General features: G+C 23.9%; 4 protein-coding genes across 5 annotated transcripts; 1 reads left to right on the top strand and 3 right to left on the bottom strand.

The window, feature by feature from the left end:
- The first annotated feature begins 2,865 nt into the window (after positions 1-2,865).
- On the top strand, positions 2,866-6,572 carry LOC114121515 (autophagy protein 5). The gene is made up of 6 exons (XM_027983901.2): positions 2,866-3,233; positions 3,920-4,005; positions 5,608-5,733; positions 5,800-5,924; positions 5,980-6,180; positions 6,245-6,572. The coding sequence occupies exons 1-6, from the start codon at positions 3,078-3,080 to the stop codon at positions 6,349-6,351; spliced, it is 801 nt and encodes a 266-aa protein (XP_027839702.1). The 5' UTR covers positions 2,866-3,077; the 3' UTR covers positions 6,352-6,572.
- LOC114121514 (surfeit locus protein 6 homolog) lies at positions 6,405-8,392 on the bottom strand. Its single transcript, XM_027983900.2, has 4 exons — positions 8,168-8,392; positions 7,824-7,859; positions 7,679-7,756; positions 6,405-7,077 (listed from the first exon to the last, which is right to left on the bottom strand). Exons 1-4 carry the CDS (start codon positions 8,274-8,276, stop codon positions 6,473-6,475), a joined length of 828 nt encoding a protein of 275 aa, XP_027839701.1. The 5' UTR covers positions 8,277-8,392; the 3' UTR covers positions 6,405-6,472.
- Positions 8,393-9,871: 1,479 nt separating this feature from the next.
- LOC114121543 (uncharacterized) lies at positions 9,872-13,548 on the bottom strand. The gene is made up of 4 exons (XM_027983947.2): positions 13,016-13,548; positions 12,115-12,286; positions 11,991-12,048; positions 9,872-11,900 (listed from the first exon to the last, which is right to left on the bottom strand). The coding sequence occupies exons 1-4, from the start codon at positions 13,092-13,094 to the stop codon at positions 11,673-11,675; spliced, it is 537 nt and encodes a 178-aa protein (XP_027839748.1). The 5' UTR covers positions 13,095-13,548; the 3' UTR covers positions 9,872-11,672.
- A 2,623-nt stretch (positions 13,549-16,171) lies between these two features.
- Positions 16,172-21,639, bottom strand: LOC114121524 (uncharacterized). Of its 2 annotated transcripts, none has more exons than XM_050204690.1 (10): positions 21,411-21,639; positions 20,680-20,915; positions 20,397-20,595; positions 20,157-20,333; positions 19,833-20,092; positions 19,555-19,766; positions 18,917-19,493; positions 18,591-18,851; positions 18,324-18,523; positions 16,172-16,598 (listed from the first exon to the last, which is right to left on the bottom strand). In XM_050204690.1, exons 2-10 carry the CDS (start codon positions 20,884-20,886, stop codon positions 16,466-16,468), a joined length of 2,226 nt encoding a protein of 741 aa, XP_050060647.1. In that variant the 5' UTR covers positions 20,887-20,915; positions 21,411-21,639; the 3' UTR covers positions 16,172-16,465. The 2 variants fall into 2 exon arrangements, with proteins under 2 accessions (XP_050060647.1, XP_027839717.2); XM_027983916.2 differs by having other exon boundaries at positions 16,173-16,598; positions 21,394-21,639.
- Positions 21,640-22,456: the final 817 nt, after the last annotated feature.

Raw genomic sequence — 22,456 nt, 5'->3', positions numbered from 1 at the left:
TGATTTTTCCTATTGGTACTACCCAATTTGAGTCTTATATATTCTGCCTGTTAGAATATTCTAACAAGGCTGCATGTAATAGAAGCTATATATTGCTTATTATTAATAGAAAAATAAGTTGGATACTGTTATGAATTATAATACATACAGTACCTGCAGTACCTATACCTAATGCGTATTAATAAATAATATATAAAATATTCATCATAAAATGTTTTTAATTTTTTTTTTTATAAATGTTTAAGGTTCAAATTTTTACGATGTACTCGTATGTCCTGATGCTATTTAACTTTTTACCAATTTTTATTTCATAGAATTATTTCAAATACCTTCATAAGAAATACTAGAGAATTTGAAAATGTTCATGTACTAAAAAGGATTTATTGCTCGGTGCTCCCTTATTGGTCCAAGAGTTTTAATCATTGTTGTAAAGTTATATATAAAATACGAATAGATTACGACTAATAAACTGGTTGACAAATGACAATGTTCAGTATTTATTCTTAAAATTAATATTCAGTCATGTGAATTACGTCTAAACGTAATATAAGCTTTATATTATCTGCAGACGTCTTATTTATTTACGATCTTTAATAATAAGAAAGAAATTAAATTTTAATTTCTTTTATTCTTTCTTTTATTCTTAATAGCAATATTGAGTGTCCAAAATTCTTAAGTATATAAGATCGATATTTAAATTCATGAATATTCAAACATCCAATTAGAAAGTCGAATTTATTTTTTGTAACTTAAACAAAAAAAAATTTGAACTGATTTTATTTCCCGAGACTATATTCACATTAGATTAGGTACTTACACATATTCCCTATGTATTGTAATCTATATAAGTAATATGTAATAATGTCGATTTCTTTTTTATATCCCGTATTTTAGAGCTAAAGCTTTTAAGTTTTGTTTATATTTTCAAATTAAATCGCATATATTATGTGTCACATTATGTTTCAGTATACCTCCTTAATTTAAACCAAAATATCTTTTCTTTTTTTGGCAGTTTAGATTATTATTATATGTTTTCTATACTTAAAAGGCTTATCCCGTAAAATGTTTACCTTATAAAAATAATGAATATACCTAGGCATGTTGTCTGCGTCTTACAAACTTAATTGTCGTGGTATAAATATATATAGATACCTACCTATACCGGCTATATCTATACCTATACGTTTAGGCCATTAAGCAAAATCAATTTTATGTTATTAATTTTAATATTAAAGTGAATTTACCAATAATATCATAACACTTAAAAATTAAAACATTATCAATAATTTATATTGATTTTTACAATAGTTAGGTATTTGAATTTTTAAGTGAGCAATAAACTAGCATTTTTAAAGTTATAGTATTTCACATACTCATAATTGTCTAATTAATGTATTATAAAAAATAGATATAAATATCAATGTTCTTACCTTTAAGTTTGATCATAATTCATATAGGTACCTGACCTATAGGTAATGTTCTAATATATTGAAGCTAACAGCACAAATGCACAATTATCAATTACTAAAAATCGATTCTATACTAAACAAAAATTTGCTAAGCCTTCATAGACAAAAGCTGATGACTAGATCAATGGTTTTCTGATCTGGGTATACCTAGCCGTATAGGTATACCAACCTGACCAAGGTAAAGTTTAATCATAAAGGAAATGCCTATACCAAATGAAATAATATAATCTATCTATTGTTAAATCTATAAGTGGATCTATTTTTATATTATACAAATTTTTTTATACTAACTATCGGCAGGACATCGAATCTCAAGAGAACTTTTAAATCAAGTTAAAGTTTCTCTATACCTACTATTTATGTACATATACCTAGGTATAACTGCACCTTAAAATGTATTTTGCTAAATTTTCAATTTACCATTAAAATATTGAATTGTTTTAACCATGGACCACAATATAGGTTGGTCGACCTTGATATAACTATATAAGAATAATAAGTTTTGTTGGTACTGGTTTGTTATAGCCCCGCCGCGGCGGGTGAAAACTTTATAGCCCCGCCACTCAGGTTTGTTATCGCCCCGCCATTCATATAACAGTAAATACATCAAAACTAAATAATAGTGATCCGTTTGAAACAATTTTAAAAGATATAACAGAATTTTAGGAATCACATAAAGCATAAATTTTTTTAATATTAATTTTTTTTAAATCAATAAATAAACATTTTTAATTATATAACTTTTTTATATAATTATTATTCAATTTTTTAATATTAATTTTTTTTAAATATTTTATCAATATATCGTCAATAAATATACATTTTTAATTATATCACTATTTTATATTTATATTTATTCTATGTATTTATTGTTATATGAATGGCGGGGCGATAACAAACCTGAGTGGCGGGGCTATAAAGTTTTCACCCACCGCGGCGGGGCTATAACAAACCAGTACCGTTTTGTTATTTATTACATAATTATTAGCACAAAGTACCTACTAATGTAAGAAATACACAAATATAGTAGGAACCAGCTCTAGTTATGGATATTTTATTATTATTTTGTAGTTCTTATTGTTCCTAACCCTAAGTCCTAACCTTACTTGTTATCAATATTGTTCAATGAACATATCAAGTCGTAAATCGTCGTATATCATAATGCACGATGTTTTAGATATCTTAATATACCTAAATGTAAATACATATAATATTGAATTATTGAATCGTATTATTACATTAGATACCTACTACCCAATACCCATCAATACTCCTGACTGCGTCAAGTGCGCCGTATTGTCATACTAACTTACACAGCTGTTGTTGTTTATATAATTTTATCTAAACTATTTGCGTTAAGAGGCGGTCGAAGTGGTAAAGATAACGCGCTAATAAGTGATAGTGCACCTAATAAAATTAACTGTAACAATAATACTATAGTAGATGGTCATACGACTCATACTAGATTAAGTACTAGTTTTAGAAAATTACAAAATGTAAATAAGTACTAAATAATTATCAATATTAGACCCACGTTGTAGAGGATATAGTTAAAATTTCGTAATTTAAATTCCTGTTGAATGGTCCATTAAAACCGTTTCGTTTCCAATGGCAAACGATACGGAAATCCTTCACTATTTATGGAATGGGAAGTTACCTGTATGTTTTCAATTGGATGAACAAGAAATTCATGGTATACAGAATCCAGAGCCATTTTACTTGATGGTACCTAGAATGAGTTACTTTCCGTTGGTCTGTGATAAAGTAAGTTTTCAAAAAATATCAATATGATTTATGACATAGGTCCCTACCGAATGCTATTGTTTGAATATTGTCATGATAGTTGTTCAATTATGTATCTTTTTATGATGACCATGGATATATTATAGTTTGATATCCAATAAACCAATTTATATATATTGGCTATAGTTATTTAAATTAATTTAAAACTTCAAAAATTATTATTTTTGATTCCTCCCAGTTTTAAAACAAATTTTATACCACTTAACTTCTGGGTATAGATTTCTGTTCAAAGTCCTAACTTATTTTTTACTCCATTTGTTGAAAATTGCTTGAGATAAGGTAAAAATAACCTACTTATTACCTACTTATTATAGTCAGTATAAATATAAATTTGAGATTCTGTTAAATTGACTTTTGCTCAGTTTGAATGAACTTAATATTTTAAGCTAGGACAGCAAGAAAAATAAATATCTCAAAAAATAGAATCATATCCTATTTATCGATTATGGTTTAGGACAATAGCTTAATAGCTTTTTCATTAAACAAAGCTGGTTCTGTTTACACATAGCTAGAGATATAATCTTAGCACAATTTTACTATCCTATCATGAAATACTAACCTAACGTAACAGGGATTAACTAACCTAACCTAACTATTAACTAAAATAATAATTGTAATTTATTAAAATTCAAACTATATTTACTAAGGTAAAAAAACATTTTGTGAAGCATGTGGATCCTGAAAAACAAGAAATGGAAATGTGGTTAGAATTTAAGAATATTCCATTAAAATGGTAAGTTATTGTGTTAATACTAATTTAAATAGAGATACTTTAATTTGCTTACAAGTTATGATTATGTTTTATTATAATAAAAGATCATTAGTATGTGCAGATGGGATGTTGAGTTTGCCATGACATCCCCTGTTCTTTATGCTTTAGTTAGATATAGTTTATTAACTTTATTATAGACAGAAATCAGTTAAAATAAACTTCACTTTTAAGTTTAATATTGATGAATTTATACATTTAAACATTTATGACCGAAGACTAAAACTATACTAAAGCATCACATAACTTAAATTCATATTATTTAATAATACATTTTAAGTAAAAATTATAATTTTAATTTTGCATATTTTGTGAACTTTGTAATTGTGTAAATGAAAATAAATGTTAAAAAATGTTGATTTATGGCTTTTTGAAGGGTGTTTAAAATTGGGCCATTTTGTCATTGTTTAGACTTTACCGTTTTTACTACACTGACTATTCTTTTAATTTTAGACAATATTATATTCTTATAATTAGTACACTATACAAAAATGGTTTAATGACGAATAAAAATCCTTATAAATAAGTTATATAATATTATTAAAAATAATTATAGGTAAAATTATATAATATTATCTAAGCACAATTTGTTGTTGTCTTATTACTTGTTTCATTATATAAAAATAATTAGAAAAAATTAAAATTAAATAAATAAATACTAAAATTCTTTTACAAATATTTTGAAACATGACTAGAAAATATAAAATTATGTGTGAACCCAAGCATTTTCGACCAATGACTAAATACACAATTAAAAATTATATCATGTAGTAACCTAACCATTAAATCACAATAATTAAAATATAAATTGGGTAGTAGATTGTATACAACAAGTGTCCAATAATTGCTGGTAGACCGCAATCTGTAGTAGAGCGCATACCACAAGATAGCCCAAAATTATACTATTATTCTAGCATTCTCTATGAAAAGTCTGTGCACGCCTATGATCAAGATTCAAAACAACTTTGTATCATAACTTAGAAATATGTACTCTTCAATTGTTTTTAATCTAGTTACAGAGCTAGAATGACTAGTTGGCCCATCTTACCTCAAGGCCAGCAAATCCATTGGCATTCATTAATTATAATTTTTATTTTATAAATAATATACTATTGCAAAATATAATAACTTATAAGCTATGATTCATATTTTTATGAGCCTTATCATTTTTGACAATAGAAATTTCTAAATTTACATCGTGAATATACAGTATTTATATTATTATTATATAATACACAGCATTATGTCATTCAAATGTATAAATTATTATACCAAGTTCTATATTTTATCTTTTAAGAATTATTATTATGATTGGATTGATGGTGATTGAATAATTGAATGACAATATATAACTCATCAAGGATTAACAATTTTTTTTTTTATCTAAAACATTATTATTTTACCAAATAGTTACCTAATGTAAATATTTCCATATTATCTATGTTATTGACTTACGCTAATAATATATTTTTATTAGAAATTAACATTTTTTATAATTAAATAATAAATAATAATTATTGAAACTAATAGGAAATTATTGTAATAAATAGTTTTTATTTTATGTAGGAATAATCCTATTGGTGTTCTTTATGATCTCTTTACAATCGATGATAAACAAGCTGATTTACCATGGCAAATAACTGTTCACTTTGATAATTTTCCTGAAGATCAAATATTGCGATGCTCATGCCGGTAAAAAAAATGTCTGATAAATTTATACCAAGAATAATAAAATAATATTTTATTCATTTTTTATAGAGAATCTGTAGAATCTAATTTTATGTCAGCAATGAAAGAAGCTGATATGCTAAAACACAGAAGTCAAGTATTTTCAACTATGCAGCGACATCAACACAACCAATTATGGACTGGACTACTTAATGGTTAAAAGATTTTTTTATTTTTTATTTTGTATAATAATAAAATATTACGTTTTAGATAAATTTGATCAATTTTGGTCAGAAAATAAAAAACTAATGGAACCATCTGATGGCAGTTATTTTAAACATATACCTGTACATTTTTATCGATCTGGATCATCAGTTATGACACAAACACTAGTTAAGCCAGTTTCAGAGGATGGAAATCATATGACTTTGGGAGAACTGATAAAACTTAACTATCCATCAGTGGATAACCGTATGTTTTTTTTATAGAATGTCCATGTTTGTTTTAATATTAAAAAAATATTATTTCTTTTCAGCTAAAATTTTTACTCATGGCATATGCATACCTCATGAAACACCAATTCAATGGATGAGTGAGCATATGAGTTACCTGGATAATTTTTTACATTTAATCGTTATTTAATATATATTTATTACATATTATTATGTTAAAAAAAAAAAAAAAAACTTGTGAAATAATATTGATAATTCTATAATTTTTAATAAGATCACCAATTTTTTTACATACTTAAAAACATTTTTTATTAATTTATGCCGGGCACAAACCGCCCTTTTTTTATAGCTTTCTTTTTTATTTTTTCCTTTTTTTCTTGTTTCTTTTTCAATAAATTATTTGTACGTTTATCTTGCTTTTCTTTCTTGGTTTTTTCTAAAGTATTTTTTCTTTCCTCCCATTTAGTTTTACTAACCTTTTTCTGTCTTTCTTTTCTTGCAATGGTTTTTTTTAATAATTCTACATTGTCTTTAACTTTTACTCCTTCAGCTTTAGCTAAAACGTTATTCCATGCATCACGCTGTTTTAATTCTTTAGCTTTATCACTTTCACCAGATTTTTCCAATTCACTATACATTTGTTGCTTTGTTTTAATTTCATCTAAAGCCACCTTTGCATTTGTACTTGTTGGAGGTGGAGCAATTTCGGTTTGTTCTCCTAAGAAATTTATTCGGTTGAATACTAATTTAGCCTTGCTATTAGTACCATTTACTTTAGAAGGTTTTTCATTTGTTTTTTCAACAGTGTCATTAGGTTTTTTTTCACCTTTAGTTTTTTCATGTATCTTTTTTTTTCTTTTAATCTTATTTTGAAGTTTGTTTTTAATTATTTTTCCTCGGTATGTATATTTCTTTTCTACATCAAAATGAAAAAAAAGTATAAATTTAATAATAATACTATATATATATATAGATATATATGATATTTGACTCAACACTATTTATAATATAATAATATAATTGGATTTACAGTAGAGTTAGTCAAAACTTTAATTATTTTACCTACCACTAGCTATAATTAAGCATTAATCATTATAAATATAAGACTGATAACAAATTATATTATTTTTTATTATGGGATTCAAAAACTATTTCAAGTGAAATAAATTTGTGAATAAATTTGTAGATACCACTGGTACAAACGATTCCCCACAAAAACCATTTAAAAAAAAAAATAATTTTAACTTAGCATACATAGTTTGGTGCTATTTGAATCATTATTGCATTATTACAAATAACTACATTAATGTTCATGAAAAGGATATTATTAATGAAAAAGTAAGTTTTTATAGTGTGGGTTGCACATTTTTGACAAGTGGTCAGCAAATAGCACATTAATGGTACTGTACCAATTTATAAATTTTAAATCAAAATAATATTTTTTTTAGAATATAAATATATTTTTTGATAAAAAAAAATAGCACAATAAATGTAGTTTTCAAGTTAAAAATCTTTACCTCTTATTGCAGCAAGTCTTGTGTGTAGTTCATCTAAACTTTGAGCTCTATTTATTTCATCGCTTGCAAGTATTGGCTCTAAACAAAATCATACTGTCAAAAACATAGTTAAAATATACATATAAAAAAATGAATTTAAACTTACTTCTGACTTTTGTATTACTATCACTTTCTTCTGAATCTGAAAAATTATAAATAGAAATAGATTACACATCATGAGTGATTTAAAAATGACAGTCAAACTTAAGACGGATGATACATCAACCATTGTATTGCTTAATTCATATTATGACGCGGTGTATAAATAAACAGTTAACATACACAAAACATAAATTGTTACCTATTTTACAAACAATTCGTCATAAAAGGTGGGTTTTCTAGTTACTTATATCATTCAATAGTCGAAACGAATAAATTTTTTTAATTTTGTATGTAGGTACAGAAGTATTTTTCTGGCGTGAAAATGCACATGTTTAAATAATAATTTACCCGAGTCTTCAACACGCTCTGGCAATTTCACTTGATTTAGAATGGCACTGACGAAATCGAATTCTTTATTGAAGAGGTTCTTCACGTTGTCTTGGTTTGACGACAACATTATTAGTTATTTTATTTTTGTCTTAAACAATAAGGTTTTATTGAACCCTCAATAATTATTAAACTTAGTTATTTTAAAAGAATAACACATTTTTCAATGGTATGTATTTCATTATCATTTGTTTTTATCACCACTGTTAACAACGTGTATTTTTCAAGTATATTATAATATAATATAGTACCATATTTTCCACGCAGTAGATATAGACACACTGTTCATTTTACCAACTGTTAAAATAAATATTACATTTTGAACATAAATATTGTAAATACATAATTTTTAATTTCATTAATAAATAATTAATTAAGGATATTGCGAGTTTTTTTTTATTCCGGATGTCTTTGAAAAGCTACATGATCTCCTCATCATGAACCAGGATAATATTTTAGACTCTGAGACAGCGATGAATGTATTTATTTTTTTAACAATGACGTTTGTTTTGTTAATGTGTATGTACCTACATCGTACATAAGTCGATAAAATGCTTTGATTTTTAACTTACAGCCTACAGGGGAGAGCCGGGGGAGGTTAAGGTTTTGGTCTTTTGGATATCAAATTATCAAATCGGATGAACTATGAAGTTGTACTTATGTGAGGTGAAAATTCCATTTACTTTTTTACATAATCATAAAAAATAAAGGAAAATGGGAATTTTTTCACGAATAAGGTGTAATTTTTGACAAAATTTACTTCAAAATTGTAACTCAAGAACGAATAATCGTAGAAACCGTTTATCAAAGGTTAAAATTATTTTCTACTCATGGTGTCATTTCGACTATTTATGAGCTTTTTAATGTCATGAAATATTTTCGATTTTTACCTTATAAATTTCTTCAACATTTTAACTTCAAATAGTTAAAATAAAAAAAAATTGTGTGTATACATTTTTATATTTTTATTTATAAGACAGATCGTAGATATAATAAAAACTCCGATGGGATCTTGAATTAAATTTACAGGAATTTTGATTCTGCAAATAATTAATGAAAATAAAAAATAATAATATTAACATTGGGTAAACATTTTTAAGTTTCTACGGATTTTTATTCTTGAGCTGCATCAGAAAGATTAAAGCAATTTTTAAAATTTTATTAGTGAAAAATACTTGTTTTTCTTAAATTTTTTTTTAGTTTTCCTGATTACATGCAAATTTTTACTTCTCTAAAATACAAACTAGAACCAATTTGCTATCCAAAACCACCCTCTTAAGTTAAAAATAAAGCATTTCAAAATACCTTTAACCCTGTTCAAATTGTTTGTCTATTAGTTACTGCGATAGGTATTAGCATTGATTATAACATTAATATTATTATTTAGTATTTAAATCAATGATATTAGGTACAGTTACACATAGTTAAAAATGTATGATTATGTTAGTTAACATAATTTTAGTACATTTGTCTACTACTCTTCTATAGCAGTAAGACTATCATTAATACAAATAGGTTAATATAATTTTATAATTGTTCAACTAGTAAATTCATACTAGCTAATATAAAAAAAAATAATAGAAAGTACACACATACAAATTTTTTGGACACCCTTAATTCAATGTATATTACTATATTAGTTTTAGAAAAAAAAAAATCAATTCATAAAAAACAATAGCAAATCCAAACAAAATTTATTTTACACACAAAACCACAAACATTTTATTTATTTATTTAGTTATTTTGATAGATTAAATAATTATTTACAAAACAATAATTTAATCTAAGTAAATTAGAGGACAAAAAAAAATCAGTCATATATTAATAAATACATGTTAAATATAAGGAAAACTTTGAAATTACTCTGACTCACAGCCTTTGTTTTTTTTTTAATATACAATAATAAAAATATGTAATAAGTTCCATAATTGTAATTGTATCTTATAGTAATTTAGTACAACACCTTAACGTTTAGCTTGCCACAGGCATAGATAATTTATCAAAATGACACAATATCAATAACAATTGTTAATGTAGCATGAATAAATACCAATGCTACAAATTTAGATATTATTAACATCATAATTAAAATAAACTAGATGATAATGAACTAAAGCAATCGAAATTCAATAGTTAATAATGCAATTTAAGTAGCTATGATAAATTCAATCCAACTATGAAAAATTGTGCATGAAATGATAACTCAAATTTAAAAGTACTTCTCAAATAAATATTCGTATTAATTGAATTTAGCATTATATTCTATAATTGAGATTAGTTACATTTATAAAAACAGAAAATTTATATAAATAATTTCCATATAAGAAAAAAAAATACAAATATTACTCAATTATTAATAATTAAGTGATGAATTTGTAAGCAAAAATTATAAATGTATAAATAATCAGCAACTTATTACTTTTTCTTAATATTTAATTTTTAAGAAGTCAAATTAACATAATATATTATAGTTAGGATTACGAGTAAATATTTCTATGTACTTAAAAAACGACTTACACTTATCGTGTATGATTAAATGCTAATAGATAATGAGTAACAATAGTAAACAATACAAAAACCTTACAGATTTCATCTATTAATATTAAATGACTAGTAAAAATTTAATAAGCCTTCTTGTGATTGTACTTTACAATTTATATATAGGTTTTTTAAATTTTAATAATTTATGTTTTTCTAACTTTTTGACACATTACTGATCAACAAAACAAATGAATTTTAATAACAAAGTGTTAGGAATAATGCATAGTTTATTTAATATTCAAAAATTATTGAATAACGAGTGTAAAAGTTGATCAGCTATATTCTAATATACATTATACATAATTTATGTCAGATATTATATTGCACGCACCAATTCAGTAATATTAAGTAATGATTAAATATATACGCTTAATTAATTTAATAAATAGGCTTTGGTAAACAGACTACAGGAAAACAGTACTAAACTAAATTATAACTATTAATAATATTTAAATTATAGCACATTTCAAGTCTTATGGGTAAAATATTAGCTGCAATTATTCAAAATTATAGACATTTAACATCAATAACATTAAATAATATTTTAAATATTAAAATATTATTATAAAGAGAATCAATATACAATAAAGAACAATAAATGATGATCAGTCTGAAAATATCAAGCATTCTCATCACAATAATTTAAGTTAGAATAATTGTATTAATTATATTAAAACATAAAGGACCATGATGAATATTTATAAAATAAAACAGCTTTTGATAGATTTTTACTGATGACCGAGTTTTTTTTATATACTGTAAATAATTACTGTATAAAATTTATATTATTCTAAATTATTTTAACCATCATTAATACTGTAGTAAATTAATACCATTCAACATAATATACAATATTTTACAGATAAAAGTAAAATATTATAAAAATGCCAATCAATATGTTAAAATAAATAATACACTTTGTACTTCATATGAGTTCAGTATGGAAAGCACCTTGTTCTTGATCAAATTGAACAACTGAATGGGAAACTCGAAAATTTGGCTGTCGCGGGTTGCGTAGAAAACGGGATCTAGAGTTTGAGCAAGGTTTAGGTGAATTGCGTATTCGTGCTCGTTCCCATTCCATTAATAATGCATGTGTACGATGAATCTTTTCCAAACGTTGTTCTTCAATAGTTTGTGTATAATCAGCGCCCTAAGATAAAATTTAAATCATATTAATAAAAAATAATAATTATTATTTTATTTTTCAAAATGAGAATATAGTAGATTGATTATCACTTACCATTTCTATTTTTTCATCTAACATTCTAAAGAAATTGAGTTGACTAGAAGATAATTGTCTATACATAGAATTATGTATAAGTACTCTATAATAGTTAAAGAATAATAAAGAAATAGTTGCTTACGGATTGACAAATAACGAAGTGGAAGACTGTGGACCTGACATACGTTGATGTAATGGACTTGAATCATCCATTTCAGACATATCACATAAATTGTTTACAGACGGTGTACTTGTCAGCTGTATTTGTTCTTCAACATGATTTTCATAAGCACTGCCTTCACTTTTTTCATCATCTAAAAAAAAAATAGTTGTAAATAAGAAATTTTAATTGTAAATAAACTTGAAAATTTATTAAAATAAATTATTTTGATACAAATTATATAATTTATTAATTTTTAAATATATTTATTATATATTACTATATAATATGTACTTATTCAAAAGTCTTTATGTATATTTACTCTACTGAGGATACTAATGCCATTTTATCTGAAAAAATAATTAAGTTGAACTACTTTATCTCTATATACTGTATTGTGAGAACAAATTATCCATTACAAAAACATTTTAAGAATCTAAAATAAATAATTTTATCTATACTGTATAAGTGTAATGTGTATGTAGATTAATAAATATTTAAGGGTCGAACAGAAAATACTAGTAAATACCAACCCTTTTATAAAATAATTTGTACTCTTGGACATTCAATTCTGTACTTTAGTGCAATTTCGAAACAAAAATAAAGCAGACTCAATATTAAGATATATTGTATAGGGGTACTTTAAACATGTATGTATTACATCTTCCCATAAAATTTATAATAATACTGATCTGAACAACAAACCTAATACATGTACTTAATATTACATATACCTATATTCAAGTAAAATATCAACAAGTTTTCCAAATTCGAACCAAATACTATTAATACAATTAGAATGATTAAACACATAAAAATGTTTGTTTGAGGATAGTAAAAAGTGAAATATAGTAAATTATAAGTAAATATTAGTATACATTACCGGATTCTTTGTGCTTGTTTTTTTTCTTCTTGGTCTTTCTGGAATATGAGATTCCGAAATGACTAGGACCACAGCCCATATTATAAAAACCAACAGCAATATTGTATCCTTCGCTTCACGGTCTGTACTGATTTGTTTTACCGTCTAACGAAGGCATGTTGTGTAACTGTTTGTTAAAAATATGGCTAGATATTAGATAAAAAAGCATCTTGCTGGCCGTGACGAAGTAACTACAGTCACTGTAGTTAAATTTGAGGTTTGTTAAAAATTATAATTATAATACATTTTGAATGGTTAGCGGCGGTGGTGTCTTAATACAATTTTAGTATTTTTTTAATATACATATAAAATGTTAGAACACTCGAATAGGATACTTTGATCGGGTAATTAAGGAACAATATGACGAGAGTATAGCGAGTAAATAGGTAATAATAATATTATGTTATTTTATATTTATATTTTATATTCGCTAAACGTTAGCAATTTTTTTATATTAAAATTTTAATATCTAAAATCTCAATCGTGTTGTGGTGATTGTATTGATAATTTGATTTTGATAGTAAAAACTAAAAATATGAAAAAAGAAAAACATGATTAGACAACAAACTATTATTATCGTAAACGGTCACACTGTAACAGCTTCGAGTTTTAACTTATAAACTTTCAAGTGACTACAACTTACGAGTACAACATACTACATAGTAATTAATGAATATTATACATAATATTACATTATATAAAATATTATGTTAAATAAAATTCTAAATCGTGATTCGTGAATGCTGACTATTAAGTAGACACAATAAAGTCAATTCAGAGAATAAACAATAAATATTTTGTATAATATTAATATAATTTTATTATGTATAAAAAATATACCTTATGTGACTACATTATGATCCTGCATAATCGCATAAATTTCTTAACAAAAAATAGAGAATTAGCTTAGTTGAAACTTGAATTATATTATTGTAGTTATCCAGCATATTTCGTTGTTTAGTACTTAAGATCATTGTAATGTATATGCATGTATTAAATCTCTTAAATTCTGAATTTAATATATTATTGCATACCAAAAATAATTAGCTTATCCTATTAACCTATACCTACATAGAATTAAATCATACCATTTTTTCGTTATATTATTTTTCTGTTATTTTTATTATTTATGACTACCTAATTAGTAATTTATATTCTCTTGATACAGAAAAACTTCGACTATCAGATTATACCTCTAAATATAACTAATATAAGACGTTTAAGTGGTTTAACAACAAATTCACCCCTTAACATAGCGTGCACCTTTAAACAGGTGAAAGCTGAAAACATTTCAACAAACGATATTTGTGCAATATATTTAGAGGTTTTACTGTGTGTCGGTAACACAAACATGGTAGGTGCAGCCTATTATATTTATGTTTATGATCATTTTTGCCAAAAACATCGCATTTTTAACAAAAAGTAATAAATCTAATATAAAATATTATTTATATTTATTATCATAATCATAATAAAAATGGTAATACATTGTCAAAGTGTAAACATTTTGCTACAAGTTTGTGGTAAAAATAGATTTAAAATTAATCTAAATAATTTGAAAATTTCATAGTTTTTAATAAATATGACATAATATACGAAACATCAAAAAAGTTTCAAGTCCATCGAAATAATTTTTTTTTTGACACAACAAGATAACCAAAATTGTTTTTTTTTTAATATCTACCCAATTTTATCAAAATTTGAGTTTTAAATTATAATATATAAAATGTATTTTTGATATTTTTAGATTGCATTTTTTCTGATAAGAACAGTTTATGAACCTAATCTAGTTTATTTAAATGTTCAAGAGTTCAAGATTTGGTTAAAAAAATGATTAATTTTTAATTAAAATTAAAATTTCAAATGCATAAAATGATAAAAATATAGGTAACTGTTTATATTATGTATTTTCGATAATAATTGTCTTTATGAATAATAGATCTTTTATAAGCTATTTGTTTTTTGATTTATCTACTAGGTATACATATTGTTATGAATAAAAAAAAACCTCGAATATTTCAATATCTAATAAATAACTTAAAATTGGTTTAAATATTTTTAAAATTTTAATTGAAAATAGCAGGTAAATAATTATTTTATCAACAGTGGAATGTTTCAAATATTTCAATAAATACTTTTTGAATTTTTACAAAATATTATAATTAGAAACAACAAATATCTTTAATTATCTTATCCGTTTTTTTTTGATGTATTGGATATTGTAATATTAAGTACTTTAAATTTAATTTTAAGGTCATAAAAACTGAATATGTGTGTTTATAGCTAATTTTTTTTTTAAACCTTGTAAAGAAAACTCAATATTTTTTAGTAACATTGTATAAAACTTTAAAGATTTTTTACCAACCCAAAATATATACTTATACATAAATTTGAAAAAAAAACTATAATGTTGAACTTTTTAAAAATCTATAAATAGCAAATGGAAAGATAAAATATCAAAATCATGTCTAGAAAATGTTAGAATAAAAACATATGATGAAAAATTCAAGTCTGTGGATAATTTTGGAGTCTCAAAATAAATACAATAAAATAAAATCATTCTTGTCAAAAGCTAGGTTTGTGTATTAACTACCAAAACTACCTTCTAACTAGGTCCAATTTCTTATCAGAAACTAAATTTTTGACCAGAAAAAAAAAAGATATACGTCATAGTAAACCAATATATAAATATCTTATTTTAAAATAACTTTAAATATGGGGGTTAGGGTTTAGTTATTGAATTAATATAATTTCTATTGAAACCTCAAATATCAAATAATTATTAAATACATAATAATTACCTTTTAGCTTGACCAAATTTAACAAATAATGACCAACATTTTATTGAAAATGTATTCTTGGTTTTGTACATTTGATTTATAATAAATAATAATCTTAAAAATTATATAATAATCACTGTAACAATTATAATTTCCTACATGGAAATAAACTTAACCTTAAAAATAATTAAAATTCTACAATAATAAAAAAAATATTTATAATAATTATATTGTTTATTTTTTTTAAAAGATTTTATATTGTAGTACTTATATTTAATTAAAAGATAACATTACAACTATCAGTATAATATAATTTTTACAATTTTAATAAAAGACATTATCTATTTTAAAAACGTTGATGTAAATTCAAAGCTCATGTTAGGTACATATAAAATATTCATTATTTTTTTTTTATTAGTAATTTTATAAAATAAGATTAGATAAATATAGAAATATATATTTAATCTAGTGTTTTTAGTAGTATGTATTCTTACATTATATAACAAGTAATAAGTAACAAAATAAAAAAAAAAATATAAAATAAATATAAGAAGTTAATATGAAAAGATACTTATCAAAAACATTTAAATCTTAAAACAACAATGTATTTTAATTTTTAAAAGTAGCAGTTTTAGAAATCTCCCTTTATAAAGGAGTTAATTAGTTTACCGACATTTTTATCAAAGCCAATAATAAATAATGTATTTCCTCGACCGAGATTTATTTGTTCATGATGCTTTCCATTTAGACATAATATTATAACTCTAAAAAAATATAAATTATGTTAAATTAATTAATTATTATAATAAGAACAGTTATTGATTTATTTATTATTAATTGATCTATGAACAATTTTCTTTTTTCTTTTACTAACACGGCATTTGTCACCAATTAGTGTTAACATAATATATCTTAAAAGAATTAAAAAAAACTGTTTACCACAAATTTAAAGAATTTTAAAATAGTGTGTTAAACTCAAACCAAAATAATTAAAATTAATAGTATATAATTGTCATTATAGGATTTATTATTGATATAGATTATTATAAAGATATTGTAGTTAGGGAATATCAATAAAATCATACATCATTTGCTCATTGTTTTAATTTGGATTTAGCTAACTAGTAGTGTAAGAAATAAGCATCTACTCTTTTTTAGTACCATTATGAGTTGAATCCAAATTAAAATAATAAATTATAAATGACAGTATCGGTGAATTATATTTATAGTACATTTATGATACAGCCATTGTTAAATAAATCTATTTTTTAAGCTATTGTTTTTAACTATGGTGACAGTATTAGAAAATAATAATCAGAGACAGGTTGTAAACCAATTTCAAGTTTAATACTAAAAAAATAAAGTAAATATAATCCTAAAGAGGATGCCACAAGTCCACAAATTGTTTGATAATAATTATTTGTATGGGTAAGAACCACTCAGTCTAGTATCCTAATAGATCCATGTTAGATCTTGCATAATATCACATTTTTGAAAATGTAAAATTATTCAAATACGTTTCTCATAAATATAACCACTTTATTGTCCATGTACCTTTCTAAATTCAAGTAAATTATATTATTTATATTCTATTATTGAATATTATATTATACTATATAAATTCTTGTTTTTATTTAAAACTTGCATATGTTAGACTAAAATGTAATACTAATTAAGGTTAAGAAAAATACATTTTCATCTTAAAATAGAAGAACTTTAATCGTTCAATAATTAAATTTTTTTGATAAAATCACAGACTTAAAAATAATTTATAAAAAATATATTTTTTAAAATCCTTTATTAATTATTTAGATATTTTTTGGACATAATGACATAAAAAAATTAAAATAATATTCTAAAATAAAACTGGTAAGTTATATTCTTTAAATGAAGTGACAATTTGGTTTTATAAAATGTATCGATTCTATAATATGTTTTTACTTTTATTTTTATGTTTGAAGAAAGACATTTTCTAAAAGAATAAAAGTTTTGATCATCAAATTTGAGTGAGATTTTTAATTTTTAATAGAAAATTAAACCTAATAGTTACTTTTAGAAGATCAAAATTAAAATTTTTCATGCTATTTAAAATAAATAATAACTAATAAGTTAAATCATCTTCACTTGGAATTGTTTTTTATTTTATACAATAACTTATAATTGAATTTAAAGTTAACACATTCAATAATATAATAGAGCGGATACCCATTCAATGGTTTAGCAGATCTATGATTAGGCCCTATCTATCAGTTTTTTCTCAAGTAAAACTGTTTTTTAGTTTTTTTTCTATATTATTTTTAAATATTTACAATATTAATGTAAGACCACTTGTAAGTTATTTTGTGTAAATAAATATATGTTAAATTTCAAATAATATTAAAATTGCTTGTATTAAGCAACTTAAACAGCAAATGTGTAGCATCCTCTTGATAAACAAATTAAATAAATAAGTTAATAATATTATGCTTCAAAATAAAAGTAATACATACTTTACTGGGTTATTAAAATGTGTTTGATATCCTTTTATATTCTTTTTAAAAAGTCTCAAATTCATTTTGTTAGTTCCCATAAACACAAATATATCAAATTTTTTATTATTTTGTTTAGCCCACTTAAATGTAAGTTGAGGATAAACTTGAGGGATAACTTTTTTATCAGTATCTACTGAATCTGAACCATCATCAGGTGTCTAAAAAAATTATTTAAATTAATAAAGAAGAATTAGTTTTAAAACATATGTTAAAATAAAAAATTACCTTAAACAATATGGATTCTAAATAGGCATAAGTCAAAGGTTGGTTATAATCAATTTCAATCTCCTTAGATGTAGCTGAAGTTGAATTTAAACCAAAAATACTTGGTTTATTTTCTAATTTTTCTGGATAAATTAATGAAAGTGTAATTAATGTAATAGCTTCATGTACATAGAGCATTCGTGAATATGTACACATTTTTTCCTTCATACATAATCGACTGTCATATACTATCATTATATGAAGACCTAAAGGATCTAAGAGCTGAAAAAATAATATTAAAATAATAAATATCCAATTTCTAGAGTTAAATAATTTTAAATAAATACTTCGCAAGTTTTTTTTAAAAGATCTTCAGATAGAAATGTTGATAACTTGTCTACTATTTTTGGAAGAGGTTTTATTAAGAACATAACATTCTTTTGATTTTGGTTGACTTCATTATCTTGTGACTGAATCACATCCTCTATTGTTTCTTCTGTTGATCCAGGATTAATTTGTTGACTGTTGATATCTAAAGTTGATAATTGATGGATAGTGTCAGCTAATTGGACTTGTTCTTTCTGATTTACTTCATATGATGTTCCAGGAGTTTCAGTTAATGATTTTTGATCATGTTTTAATTGAACTTTAACATTTTTTATATTTTTTAAATTAATTGCAGATTTATGATTATTTGTATTTTTAGAACTTGAAGCTGAATCATATTTTTGATTATTCTGATTTTGAGTTAGTGTTTCTTCACTAAATAACTCATCATCATTTTCTACAGTTGGTTGGATAATTACTTCTTTTTTGTCTGTTTTTTTTCCTAACTCTATTGATACTTTTAACTTTTTATCAATTATTTCAGTTTCAGGGTTTTGTTCTTTTTTCATAATATTATTTTGCAATTTTAAGATATTTCTGAAATTATTATGTTTTAAATACATTTTAAATTATTTTATAAAAGAAAATTGTTACTTACATGGCTGTTCTAGTATATTTAACATATTGTAAATATGGTTCAATTGGATGTATTTGTGATTTTTTTAATAAAGTTGTATTGTTGAAGCGTAAAATATATTCCCAAAGCCCTACTGAAGATGACTTATTGGAAAATAATCTGTTTTTAGCAAAAAATAATGTGTTATCCAAAATGGTCTTCAATGGCAAATTCATAACAAGTGAAGTTATAATCTAAAATCAATATTGATTTACATTAAAATAAAAGTTATTAGTATTAACTAAGATTATTTAACTTACAGTTGGATTTCTTAGCATTTCTCGTGGTATAACTTCAGGTTCATGACCCCATCTATTTAATTGAATTTCATACCGTAATGAACAATCATCCATTTCTTTTATACCTTCTACTTGATATAAAAAGTTGTAAATAAATTTCATTTGCTTATTTTCAAATGTTTCATCACTATCTTCAACATTGACATCTTTCATTTGAGATCCAAATAATTTTTCAACTTTTTCAATACCATTCAAAGTGTAAATAATGTACATGATACGGCCTAAAATTTATTTGAATCATCAATAATTAAAAACTTACATAATAATTATTTTTAACTAAATTACATGGTTCGTCAGAATGAAGATGAATTAGTTTCATCACATCTTTATGACTCCATCCATCATAACGTTTATTCCTTACAATATGTTCTGTAGTTAGTAATGGATCTCTATTTAAATACCACTTAGTCATAGCTTTGCAAAAACCGCGACCATGACTATTAGACGTACTGGTTATAAAACCTAAGCAAAAAAAAAATATATAAGTGTTATTCCTTAAGGTTTAATATTTTTAAAAATATTTACCCTGATCAAAAAGAATATTATTAGCTTTTGTGCAGAATCTAACAAACATCAATAGTTTTAATCCATCTGTACATATTGTTGATACTGCTGCATAAGCATCAGTAACCATTTTTTTGCATGGTTCCAAATTAAATTTAGCACATACAGCCAATGCAAAAATTAAAAGACGATCATCAAGAAGTTTATCTTCTTTTTTAATCTATAGTTAAAAATAGTAAATAATAAGGGTAAAAAGTAGTTAAAAAATATAATTCAATAAAATCAATACTTGATTTTAACTAACCTTTAAAATTATTGGCACTATAGAATTAATCTCTTCAGTTTTATTTTTTTTAACAATTTTTCCAATTATCCGTACACCAGTAACGTCATCATGATGCTTTGGAACCCAAAATGAAGTTCGAATCGCAGGAGGTACATATATACAGTATTCATGTCCCAAGTAAAAGTATCGTCTTAACTTAAGCTCAATTAAGGAATACGCAGGCATTTTGACAAGTTTTATTAGAACTATTTTAGCTAAAATAATTAATAAAACATCCAACGTAAGTAAATATATAAATATATTCATTTAATTTTATAGTTACATATTTTATGTAAGATTTTGAAATAATAACAATGATTAGTATAATAGTTATTAGTAAAGCTCTAAAATCTAACCTAAGTCAAATCTAGACTAGAGCAAGTTTGTCTGAAACATATTCATTAACATTTGATTACATTACTGCTTTTGAGAATTAGGGGATATTTGAAGCATTATATGAGATTAAAAACATAAAATTCGACAAAATGGAATACAGAGGAAGGCAATTTTTTTTATATTTATTTTCGATTTGGTATAAAATAATTCATAATTTATAATAATACAGTAACCTTAAACAAACAGTTATGCACTCATATGTACATGAGTCTAAAAAGGCTAATTCAATTCATTAATTCAAGTATCTATTGAGTCCTCAAACGACAAACCAATTAGGACTGAGTAATGTGAACTTACTTTAATAATTTACCTACATTGGAATTTAAAGAAACTTGAAGTGTTCTTAGAGGTAGAAAAACAATTTCAAATACATTTAATTACACAATTAATGTTACAATTTTAAATTATGACAAAGTAAAAATGTATGTCAACAAGTTGGTGGATAGAACAGACACATAAAATATATAATATAATATAAACATGAAATATTCTAATTATATGCCCGTGTTGAATACTGAATGTCTGAATAGTAAATAATTGTGATCTGTGATAGGTACACTGATAAAATATGTTGATACCTTAGAATTTAGATCATTTTATTATGAGCTAAAACTGATACGCACCATATGACTATCGGCTGGCTACACTGGATATATTTTATAGTCATAACCACGGCCTTAGAATAACATTAATATTATTATTTATAGTTATAGATATATTAATATAATAAGTCGTATTCATATTAAATTTAAATAGTAAATACTAGCTGGGTCCCGTTGATGACATAAACATAATAGTAACTTCGATTACATTATATTTTTAGTGTGAATTAAGGATATTATTAAGGTATTCTGTTATACGTGACTCGGGGTAATAATTTTAAAAACAATCATCAAAATACTCACAAAATCACTAAAATTTGTAAATTATTTTGAATTTAAAAGATCTTAAAATTTTTTGTATTCATAAGTACCTTAGATTTGAAAATTTAATACTAGCTTAATCATAAATTGTCATGAGCGTCTGAATTTTAAATGTTGATGAACAGGGCTGAATAAGCAGTATTTTTGTTGTAGGGAAATATTTTAAATAACCCACTAAACTGAAAAAATGTGTTTCCTTCGCTCGCATTAATTTAAACGCTTAGTTAGCTAATTGCATTAGATACAAGTTCAATATAAAATTTTACTTCTAATTAGTTCAAACTAAAACATTGTAATAACTAAAATAATAAAAACATCTTTGATAATAATAACCAATAGGTAACCAAAAATTAGGTACCATATACTTTACTTTTAGATGCTATTTTAATAAATTATTTGATTGGAGTAACTTTTGATCAATAACCCTTTCTCTCTAT

Source organism: Aphis gossypii, chromosome 3, assembly GCF_020184175.1.
Source record: "Aphis gossypii isolate Hap1 chromosome 3, ASM2018417v2, whole genome shotgun sequence".
Lineage (NCBI taxonomy): Eukaryota > Metazoa > Arthropoda > Insecta > Hemiptera > Aphididae > Aphis > Aphis gossypii.
The sequence above is the reverse complement of the archived record's forward strand: the minus strand, read 5'-3'. Positions and strand labels throughout refer to the sequence as shown.

Coding starts and splice junctions, on each gene's coding strand:
- LOC114121524 (XM_050204690.1), bottom strand. CDS start 20,886: ATGCCTGCGTATTCCTTAATTGAGCTTAAGTTAAGACGATACTTTTAC. Junction 20,093..20,156: donor TCTTCATTCTGACGAACCAT/GTAATTTAGTTA, acceptor AATAAATTTTAG/GCCGTATCATGTACATTATT. Junction 18,852..18,916: donor TTTTAAAAAAAACTTGCGAA/GTATTTATTTAA, acceptor TTATTTTTTCAG/CTCTTAGATCCTTTAGGTCT.
- LOC114121515 (XM_027983901.2), top strand. CDS start 3,078: ATGGCAAACGATACGGAAATCCTTCACTATTTATGGAATGGGAAGTTA. Junction 3,234..3,919: donor TTCCGTTGGTCTGTGATAAA/GTAAGTTTTCAA, acceptor ATATTTACTAAG/GTAAAAAAACATTTTGTGAA. Junction 6,181..6,244: donor CTATCCATCAGTGGATAACC/GTATGTTTTTTT, acceptor ATTTCTTTTCAG/CTAAAATTTTTACTCATGGC.
- LOC114121543 (XM_027983947.2), bottom strand. CDS start 13,094: ATGGGCTGTGGTCCTAGTCATTTCGGAATCTCATATTCCAGAAAGACC. Junction 12,287..13,015: donor AAACAAGCACAAAGAATCCG/GTAATGTATACT, acceptor TTTTTTTTTTAG/ATGATGAAAAAAGTGAAGGC. Junction 11,901..11,990: donor TAGATGAAAAAATAGAAATG/GTAAGTGATAAT, acceptor ATTTTATCTTAG/GGCGCTGATTATACACAAAC.
- LOC114121514 (XM_027983900.2), bottom strand. CDS start 8,276: ATGTTGTCGTCAAACCAAGACAACGTGAAGAACCTCTTCAATAAAGAA. Junction 7,757..7,823: donor TAGTAATACAAAAGTCAGAA/GTAAGTTTAAAT, acceptor GATTTTGTTTAG/AGCCAATACTTGCAAGCGAT. Junction 7,078..7,678: donor AAGACTTGCTGCAATAAGAG/GTAAAGATTTTT, acceptor ATTTTGATGTAG/AAAAGAAATATACATACCGA.